Source organism: Carlito syrichta, unplaced genomic scaffold (assembly GCF_000164805.1).
Source record: "Carlito syrichta isolate Samal-C Ts95f unplaced genomic scaffold, Tarsius_syrichta-2.0.1 Scaffold311524, whole genome shotgun sequence".
Classification (NCBI taxonomy): domain Eukaryota; kingdom Metazoa; phylum Chordata; class Mammalia; order Primates; family Tarsiidae; genus Carlito; species Carlito syrichta.
The window spans coordinates 376,154-386,384 of record NW_007255620.1 but is presented as its reverse complement, the minus strand read 5'-3'; the positions used below and the strand labels follow the sequence as shown (position 1 = coordinate 386,384).

Sequence of the window (10,231 nt, the reverse complement as noted above, 5' to 3'; positions counted from 1 at the left end):
TACAGGCCCGCGCTACCACACCCGGCTAATTTTTTATTTATTGTAGAGATGAGGTCTCCCTGCCCAGGCGGGTCTCGAACCCGCAGGCTCAGGCAATCCACTCACCTCAGCCTCCCAAAGGCGCGGGATTACAGGCTGAGCCACTGAGCCCGGCTGATAATTCGGGTTTTAAAACATATTCCACTTTGGGAGGCCAAGGCAAGAGAACTGACTGAGCCCGGGGGTTCGAGACCAACCTGGGCAACTTGGTGAAATCTTGCCTCTACAATACATCAAAAAATCAACTGAATTTGGAAGCACATGCCTGTAGTTTCAGCAACTTGGAAGGCTGAGGCGGAAGGATCACCTGAGCCCAGCAGGTTGAAGCTGCAGTGGGCTGTGAGCATGCCACTGCAGTCCAGCCTAGGCAACAGAGACTCTGATACAGAAAAGAAAAAAAAATTCAAATCGGATTGCTTCTCACCATGCCCCCATCATCTCTCACTGGTCACCATGTAAAGAATGGTCTGGGCTAGATTGAAAGCAAAGGAGCCAGGTAGGAAACTTGCAATATATCTAGTAAGAGATGGCGGGGTGGGTGGTGAAGCAGTCTGGTTCAGGATTTATTTTGAGACCAGAGTTGACTTCTCTTATTGACTTCTCAATCTAAAATAGTCCCCAAATTGCACAAGTCACGGTGGCTCAAGCCTGTAATCCCAGCACTTTGGAAGGCAGAGACGAGAGGATTGCCTGAGTTCCGGGTAGAGACCCATCTCTACAATAAATCGAAAAATTAGCCAGGTGTGGTGGTGCACTCCTGTAGTTCCAGCTACTTGGAAGCCTGAGCCAGAAGGATCGCAGGTCGAGGCTGCAAGTGGCCGTGAGCATGCCACTGCACTCCAGCCTGAGCAATAGAGTGAGACTCAAACTAAAAAAAAAAAAGAAAGAAATAGAAAAGTCAATGAGGATGAGGAGCACAAGCGAGGACTTCCAATTTTGGAATGGGGTAGCCAAGAAAGGCCTCAAGGAGAAGGTACCTTTTGAGGTGAGGGACCAAGCCATGCAGATATCTGAGGGAGGAAGTGGTTCAGACAGCGCGAAGAACAAGCACAAAGGCCCTAAGGTGTGACTGTGCCTGTTTCAAGAACAGCAAGAGGCCCGGTGTGGCGGCTCATGCCCATAATCCCTGGACTTTGGGAAGCTGAGTTGGGAGGATTGCTTAAGGCCAAGAGTTTGAGACCAGCCTGAGCAACATAGCAAGGCACCATCTCCACAAAAAACTTAAAAATAAAAATTATCCATGGTGCACCTGTAGTCCCGGCTAGCCAGGAGGCTGAGGCGAGAGGATCACTTGAGCCCTGGAGTTCAAGGCTACAGTGAGTTATGATTACACACCTGAACTTCAGTCTAGGTAACGAAGCAAGACCCTGTCTCAAAAATAAACAACAACAACAACAAAAAAGCAAGAAGCTGAATGGAGAGGAGGAGTAATCAGACATGAGGTCAGAGAGGCAAAGCGGGCAGGGGAGTAGGGGGTTGGGTGTGTAGGGCCTGGCAGACCCTGTAAAGAAAATAGCTTTATTCTGAGTGAGTGAAGTGATTGGAGAGTTTTGAGCAGAGGAGTAACACAGTCTAACTCATATTTTAGTAGACTCACTTTGGCTGCTGGGTAGAGAAATGGCGACGCAAGAGTTGACATTGGCTTGGACTAGAATATTAACAGTGGGAATGAGAAGAGAAGTGGTCAGTTTCCTGGTATATAGATTTTGAAAATAGAGTCAATAGGTTTAAGGACAGAAGGGATGTAGAGTATGAGAAAAAGAGAAGAGTCAACAATGTCTTCAAGGATTTGGGCCTGAAAACTGAAAGAATAGAGTTGCAAAACTCAGTTCTATCCAGAGGGCGAAGGCTTGGAGGGAAGATCAGGTCAATTCTGGACATTCTGAGTTTAAGGTACTCATCAGACATTGAAAGTACAAGTCTGGCCGGGCATGGTGGCTCAAGCCTGTAATCCCAGCACGTTGGGAGACCAAGGTGAGAGGATTGCCTGAGTCCAGGGGTTTGAGACCAGCCTGGGCAACTTGGTGAGACCTTGTCTCTACAATAAATCAAAAAATTAGCTGGGTGTGATGGCGCATGCCTGTAGTTCTAGCTACTTGGAAGGCTGAGGCAGAAAGATGGCTGGGTAGCATGGTAAGACTTTGTCTTTACAATAAATAAAAAAAATTAGCCAGGTGTGGTGGTGCACTCCTATAGTTTCAGTTACTTAGAAGGCTGAGGTGGAAGGATCACCTGAACTCAGGATGTCGAGGCTACGGTGGCCATGATCGTGCCACAGCATTCCAGCCTGGGTGTCAGAGTGAGACCCTGATTTAAAAAAAAAAAAGAAGAAGTTGAGAGATGAGGAGTAACCAACAGAGAAACAGAGAAGAAGCCGAGAGGAACATGGGAGCTCCAAGTCTTCTGAACTATATATTTACAGATAATTTCTCAGGGAGGGTCACTCCTGCTTATCACTATAGATACAATGGGCTATTATCTTCTTTGTGTTTGGTCATATTTTCAGGGCCCAGTTCAGAGTCAATCCTTTTAAGGTCAAAAGTCCCCATGACTAAAGTGTGAATGATTGACAGGTTTATTCTTCTCAAAGAGTACACAACAAAAGAAAAGTCATTTGAAAATGACCCTCTAGTCGATGGGGTATTGGAAGGAAAGGGGTCATTTTACAACAGAGGGAATTATCTGTATCCCTGGCATGCTGCAGCTCACTATAAAAATGATGGTGCCACCCTCATCAGCATCAGCCACTGGGAAGCCATTGCGAAGAAACAAGCTCTTAGGGAATCAGCCACATGCTTGAGCTATAAGGCCCTGGAGGCCTCACAGCGAGGGTGTTTGGGACCCAGGCACCTCCCATAATGCCTAAGCAGCTGTATACTGCCCCACCACTACGTGTTCCCCTTTCACCTAACCACCTAACCACTTCTCTGTATCCTTTGCAATTTCTTCTTTCTCTCAAGCTCCAGCCTAGTGCCCCAGCCTCCTTCCACAAATAATGCGAGGTCAGCAACACTGCAGAAATGGTGAATTCAGTTCTTTCCACCAAGGTCTTCATGGTTCCACGAGAAAAATGGTATGTCTATTTTCCTTTCGTTACCTACCAACACCAAATCTCCCCAGTTAGCAAACCAGAGAGTATAAAAGCAGGGCCTTTTCCCACTAGGGTTCCTCTTCCCAGATCTCTACACTCACAGCTCCCTCCTCAATTAAGGAAGGTGATGGGAAAATAACAATGGCACCAATAGGACAATGGGCAAAAGCACGGAGAGGAAACTCACAAAAGAAGAAACATGAATAGTCATTAAACAGATGAGAATAATCTTGGCCCTTACAACAAAACACAATTTAAAGCAACAATGAGAGATTTCATCTCTCAAAGTGCCAAGAATTCTACTATCAACAGCTGACTGGCGAGAGTAAGGACACAGACAGATGCTGCTGCCTGGAGCAGAAAGGCCCGCACTGCTTTCTGGAGGGTGATTTGGCAACACTTAAGGACCAAGACCTTTAAAACAAGTCTATCCTTTTACCCTTTGACTCAATGGTTTCACTTCTAGAATTTAGCCTGAGGAAATAATTAGACAGCCATGCAAATATGTATTTTCAAGAATATTTTACTACAGTGTGATTTATCATATGTTTAAAAAGTGAGACCATGGCCAGGCACTGGGCCTCATGCCTGTAATCCCAACACTTTGGGAAGCCAAGACGGGATAATTGCTTGAGCCCAGGAGCTCAAGACAGGCCTAGGCAACATAGCAAGACCTTGTTTCTACCAAAAAAAAATCATAAAAATAAGCCAGGCATGGTGGCATATGCCTGTAGTCCCAGCTACTCAGGAGGCTGAGGCAGAAGGATCACCTGAGCCCAGGAGGTTGAGGCTGCAATGAACCATTATCATACCACTGCACTCCAGCCTGAGTGGAAGAGTGAGACCTTGACTCAAAAAAACAAAAACAAAAAAAGTGAGACCCACTTAAACACACTACAATAGAAAATTGATTTAAATGAACTGGTATTCACTAAACAGTGGAATACCGGGCAACTATTATTAATGAAGGTAGCTCATGGGCTCCCTGATGTGATACATGAGAAGAATACAATATCACTTCTGTGGTACGCCTGCCAAAAAAATGCATAAACATCAGACATATCCAAATTTAAGAATAGACTACAAAATAACCAACCTGCATTTTTTTATGTTAATATAATTAAAATAAGTCTAAGAAAATGTACTCATATTAAAGGAAACAAAAAAAAACCCCTCAGAATAAAAAATTACATACTCATAATAGCCAAAAAAAAAAGGAAACTAAAGACTTGACAACTAAATGTAATACATGATCATCCTGGACCAAGGAAAAAATTTGTTATTAAGGACATTATGGGGCAATGACAAAATGTGAATATGGCCTGTAGATTAGATCACAGAATTATGTCAGTCTAAGTTTCCTGATTTTTATAATTGTATTGTGTAAAAGAATGTTTTCATTCTTAGAAAATTTACACTGGTGGGTTTAAGAGCATCTTGTGTGCAACTCACTCTCCAAAGGTTTAGAAAAAAATACCAATGTGTATTTATAGAGAAATAATGATAAAGCAAATGCAGTCAAGTGATATCAATTGGTGAATTCAAGTGAAGGGTATTCTGGAATTCTTTTTCATATTCTTGCCCCTTTTCTGTGAGTTTAGAATGATTTCAAAATTTTAAAAAATTAAAGGAAAAAAGAGTGGTGGTGTGAAGCTTATTCCTTGGCAGGAGAAAGGTGCTCAGGGGCACCAGCTGCCACAAGGGCCTCAACACTGAGTGCGCACAGCTGCTAGTGATGCCTCCCACCACCTTGGGCTCTCTGTTCTCTGTGCTATTAGGGGAACTCTGTGTGTGTTTGACCCCAAAGCTGTCCTGGGTTGACTCATGAAGGCAGATGAGCTTTTCAGAGCAATGAATTATCTTTTGTGATTTCATTTACTCCAGTTTTATATTCCAATGGCATTCCCTCCATCCCAAGAACCTCTGCAGATGGAGGAGTGAAAATTACCCAAATTTAGTGTTTGTTACTGATAATGCAGACTGCAAAATTTAGGGTAGATTATGTTCATTTAGCATTGACAATGACAGTCTTTTTCTTCTTCTTCTTCTTTTTTGAGTTGGAGTCTCACTCTGTTGCCCAGACTGGACGACCTGCTGGACTCCAAGGATCCTTCCGCCTCAGCCTTTTGAGTAGCTGGAATTGCAGGCACGCGCTACCATGCCCGGCTGATGTTTTGATTTATTGTAGAGATGAGGTCTCGGCAAGTTGCCCAGGCGGGTCTCGAACCCGTGGGCTCAGGCAATCCACTCACCTCAGCCTCCCAAAGCACGGGATTACAGGCTGAGCCACCAAGCACGGCTGACAATGACAGTCTTATATGTTCCTTCCCAAAGGAAAGCCATGATTTCCCCAAAGCCAGCCCAGCATCTTGCTCATTCTCAAGAAAGAGAAAAGTTCCAGCAAGAGCCAAGATAAGGCCCAGAATGCCCCTGGTCTCCCTTTGCCAAGGTGAGCGGCTCCAAATTATGACAAATTGCAGGTTCTCTGAAAAGTATCTAATGACCTGACGAATTAAGCATCCTCTTCTGGGAAAAGTAATGGAGAGACTCTAATAACCCCACAGATCCTGCTCCTCTTGGGGAACAGGGGCAGCCACCTTGCGATTCCCTTCCCTAGAAAGGAGAGACCATATCAATAAACAGAAAGGCTAGGACAGCCCCAAGGTTCCAAGAGTCAGCTCTCCCTTCCTATCACCTGCCCTCCGGGAACACTCTACCCACCCCCCACCGCCACCACTTCCCCAGGGGTTGTCAGGGACAGAAGGCCCCTCCCTCACCCCCCCCCCCCCCAGTGTTCCTCCACTCCTCCCCGCCCTCCATCACTAGGGTGTCCAAGACATTGTGTGACTCAGGAAACAGCTCAGACGTAAGGCTTGCAGCAGGCCAAGGAGGAGGAAGAAAGGGCAGTGGGAGCACAGGAGGTGTCTCCCACCTCAGTGAGAGCTCTGGGGGTCTCTGCCTGAAGAGGAACAGGGGTCTGAGCTCGGGGAAGGGGCTCTGGAATGCAGCCCCCTTCACTGCTGCTGCTGCTGCTGTCATTGCTGTGTTTCTCTACTGTTATGACCAGAGGTGAGGCACTGGGTGGGAGAGGTGGACGGACTCATCTGCCTTAGGAAGATTCCAGCAGGATGTGGGGGGTGGCAAAGCACAGGATGTTGAGGACACTGGATGGAGGAGATTCTCACCCCCCAAACAGAGACAGCCTGCAGGGAGAGACGACTCTGCCACTGGAGCTGCTTTGGGCCTGGTGCCAGGGGTGGTGACTGCGAAGGGGGGGGTGAGAGGGTGCCCACCCTCAAGGAGAGCTAGTCGGTGTGGAGCTAAGAGGGCTCTCACCACCACATTGAGCAGGGGAAGGGGGACCAGACTGACCACCTGCTAGGGAAAAAATTAAAGGGAAGCAGGAGATGGAGACATGGAAGTTCAAGGGCCTACGGGGTCCCTTTCCCAGTTCAGCTGTCTCCACCCGCCGGATAGCTTAATGCTGGGCCCTTCCGGGAGGAAATCCCTTTGAAATCTCAGCCATTCACCTCCTGGGAGCCCCCTCAGCCCCCCTCCTGATCCCTGTTGTCTTGCTTCCGAGGGATGGAGCCTGAGGCTGGACTTGGGAGGCCAGAGAATAAACAGGAAAGGGGGGGTGGGAACTGGTAACTGAGATGCCTGGGATGGAGGGGTCTGGGGAGCACGTGGGGACTGGGTACAAGGAAGAAGGAGATGGTGGCTTAGGCCATCTGTGGGGGCTGCTGCGAGCGGGTCTCTCACAAACACCTGGAGAAGGGAAGGTGGCGGTCCTGTGTCCTCAGCTCCCACCTCAGCCTCCCTCTCATCCCTAGGGCTGCTGTGCAGGAGTTCCTCAGAACCCTGTGCCAATGGAGGCACCTGCCTGAGCCTGTCTCAGGGGCAAGGGACCTGCCAGTGAGTGTGCCTTGTGGGAGTGGAAAACCAAAAAGAAACAGGGTGGGAGAGCAGGGGAGGGAGAGGTGACAAAGTGGGGCCAAAGGAGAAAGGGAAGAGGTGAGGGGAAACATGAAAACAGGAGAGGGAGGTGGGAGAGAAGGGAAGAGGGACCAGTGATGTGAGTTTTCCTCTCTCTTCCCCTCCCAGGTGTGCCCCTGGCTTCCTGGGTGAGACATGCCAGTTTCCTGACCCCTGCCTGGGGGCTCAGCTCTGCCAGAATGGGGGCAGCTGCAAAGCCCTACTTCCCGCCCCCCCTGGGTCCTCCAGCCCTCCCTCTCCATTGGCCCCCAGCTTCTTCTGCACCTGTCTCCCTGGCTTCACTGGTGATAGGTGCCAGACCTGGTTGGAAGACCCCTGTCCTTCCTCCTTCTGTTCCGAAAGGGGCCGCTGCCACATCCAGGCCTCAGGTCTCCGGCAGTGCTCCTGCATGCCTGGGTGGACAGGTGAGAGCTGATGGGGGTGGTAAGAGGGGACAGGCAGGAGCAACAGGCTAGGCTGTGGGGTGGGAAAGATGGAACTGGAGTCTGAGAGACTATGAGACTTTTGAGGACAGAAGCCATGAGAGTCAACATGCCAATTCTTGGGTACCCATTTATCAAGGATGACATTCACCAGCATGGTTGTACTGATTGCTAAAATGTTGAAATATTTCCAGATGAAGGGTGCCATGAGTCCCCTTTGTGCACCACCCTGATGCCTCTCCTGGCCTCTTCAACCTTCCCTTTACCCAGCAGTTAGAGGGTTATTGCCTGGCCTGCCAGGGACCTCAGGACTCTGCATTCTGAGCAACTGAATGGCCCCTAACTCTGAGTAGTGGGTGCCCATAGTGTCACCTGGAAAGATTGCAGTGGTAGGAAAGGTGATAGGGATGGGAGAAATGAGACTGTGAACCAGACAGAGGAGTGGGGTCCATCCCAGGAGGAGGGGTGTGACCCTGGAGCAAGCTTACTGCTTCAGATTAGGGACTCTGGGGCAGCCTCGGAATTCAAATGCCAGCTCTGCCACTGACCAGCTACATGACCTTGCAGAAGATATTTTAGTTTTCTGGGTTCTCGGTTGTCAGCTGACAGGGAGAGTAATGTGCACACTTGAAAGACTGTTGAGAGGACGAAAGGAGGTGATGCCCAGGAAGTGCTTGCTTAGCTCCTACCTGGCCATAGTACATGCACAGTGAATGGCGGCTACAGTCACCTCCACTCCTGCCATTGCCACAGTGCACAGGAGCTGTGAGTTGAGTCTCCAGGTGATTCAACCCACCTAGCAATTAGGAAATTAGGATCAGAGTGGTAAAGCGACTCACCCAAGGACATACAGCAAGCCAGGTGCAAACTTGAGTCTCCTGCCTGCAAATTCTGGGTCCTTTTAGCCTCCCCCAAGAAGGTCACCACAGAAGGGACCCGTGTCCCAGATTTTCCTAGGCGAGGCCAATCTGTAGTCCTCCCACTGTTAGACACATATCCTATTTTCAGCTTAGAAAATATGGTCACTCCAGATATAACCTTCTCAAAGCATGGCAAAATTGAATTCAGGAGTGATGGAACAGGACAAAGAGAGTATGGTAATAAGGGGAAGGAAATATGAAAATCAGACAAAGAGATAATCTGGAGGGAGTGCTGGTTGATTTTGGATAGGCTAGCATTTGTGCAGTGCTAGAAACAGTTCCTTCTGCCCTCTGCCTCAGGCGAGCAGTGCCAGCTTCGGGACTTCTGCTCGGCCAACCCCTGCATCAATGGAGGGGTATGTCTGGCCACATACCCCCAGATCCAGTGCCGCTGCCCACCTGGCTTCGAGGGCCATGCCTGCGAACATGATGTCAACGAGTGCTTCCTGGACCCAGCACCCTGCCCCAAAGGCACCTCCTGCCATAACACCCTGGGCTCCTTCCAGTGTCTCTGCCCTGCAGGGCGGGAAGGTCCACACTGTGAGCTGTGGGCAGGACCCTGCCCTGCCAGGGGCTGTCCAAATGGGGGCAGCTGCCAGCTGGTGCCAGGGAGAGACTCCACCTTTCACCTTTGCCTCTGCCCCCCAGGTGCGTCCTCACGGGGGCTTTCCTGCAGGACCTCTCTCTGGACAGGGCAGGTTGTCTCCCCTGGGTCCCTCTCCTTTCCCTAGCTGATCCCATGGCCCTGTCAGGTTTCACAGGCCCAGACTGTGAGGTGAATCCAGACAACTGTATCAGCCACCGATGTCAGAATGGGGGCACTTGCCAGGATGGACTGGGCACCTACACCTGCCTCTGTCCAGAGACCTGGACAGGTGAGTTGTTTAAGCCAAGTTTATGGCACCAGTGGCCCAGAGATTCGGCCTTTGGCCCTCCCTATTCACAGGGCTCCCAGCTTCAGCCCTTGTTCCCTCCCCACCCCCCACAGGCTGGGATTGCTCCAAAGATGTAGATGAATGTGAGGCCCAGGCTCCTCCTCGCTGCAGAAACGGGGGCACCTGCCAGAACTCAGCAGGCAGCTTTCATTGTGTGTGTGTGAGTGGCTGGGGAGGAGCGGGCTGCGAAGAGAACTTGGATGACTGTGTTGCTGCCACCTGTGCCCCAGGAGCCACCTGCATTGACCGTGTGGGCTCCTTCTCCTGCCTCTGCCCACCTGGACGCACAGGTGTGAGGGCAGAAGACATCAGGAGGTGGGAGGAAGAGAAGGAGGGTGGAAGAAGTACCAGGGGGCCGCTAGGAGCTTCAAGTGGCCTCTGAGAGCCTCGCCTCCTTCTGCCTCTCCAGGCCTCCTGTGCCACCTGGAAGACATGTGTCTGAGCCAGCCGTGCCACCAGGAGGCCCAGTGTAGCACCAACCCCCTGACGGGTTCCACGCTTTGCCTGTGTCAGCCAGGCTACTCAGGGCCCACCTGCCACGAGGACCTGGATGAGTGCCAAATGGGTGAGACACCCCCCACCCACATCAGAGCCCCTCGGAGCCCCAGACAGGCCTCTGCATCAAAGATAGAAAAGGACAGATGCTTTTCCAGTGAAAAAAAACAAGCATCAAGCCGGGCTCGGTGGCTCAGCCTGTAATCCCGCGCCTTTGGGAGGCTGAGGTGAGTGGATTGCATGAGTCCGCGGGTTCGAGACCCGCCTGGGCAGCGAGACCTCATCTCTACAATAAATCAAAAAATCAGCCGGGCGTGGTAGCGCATGCCTGTA

General features: G+C 50.2%; 1 protein-coding gene across 1 annotated transcript in view; it reads left to right on the top strand.

The window, feature by feature from the left end:
- Window positions 1-5,992: 5,992 nt before the first annotated feature.
- The window catches only part of NOTCH4 (notch 4), a 26,726-nt gene continuing 22,487 nt past the window's right edge, over window positions 5,993-10,231 (top strand). Inside the window, exons 1-7 of the mRNA XM_008068792.2 lie at window positions 5,993-6,199; window positions 6,964-7,045; window positions 7,235-7,530; window positions 8,769-9,116; window positions 9,221-9,343; window positions 9,457-9,693; window positions 9,813-9,968. Coding sequence (XP_008066983.1) covers window positions 6,133-6,199; window positions 6,964-7,045; window positions 7,235-7,530; window positions 8,769-9,116; window positions 9,221-9,343; window positions 9,457-9,693; window positions 9,813-9,968 — 1,309 coding nt within the window. The 5' untranslated portion in view covers window positions 5,993-6,132. The remainder of the gene's footprint in view (window positions 6,200-6,963; window positions 7,046-7,234; window positions 7,531-8,768; window positions 9,117-9,220; window positions 9,344-9,456; window positions 9,694-9,812; window positions 9,969-10,231) is intronic.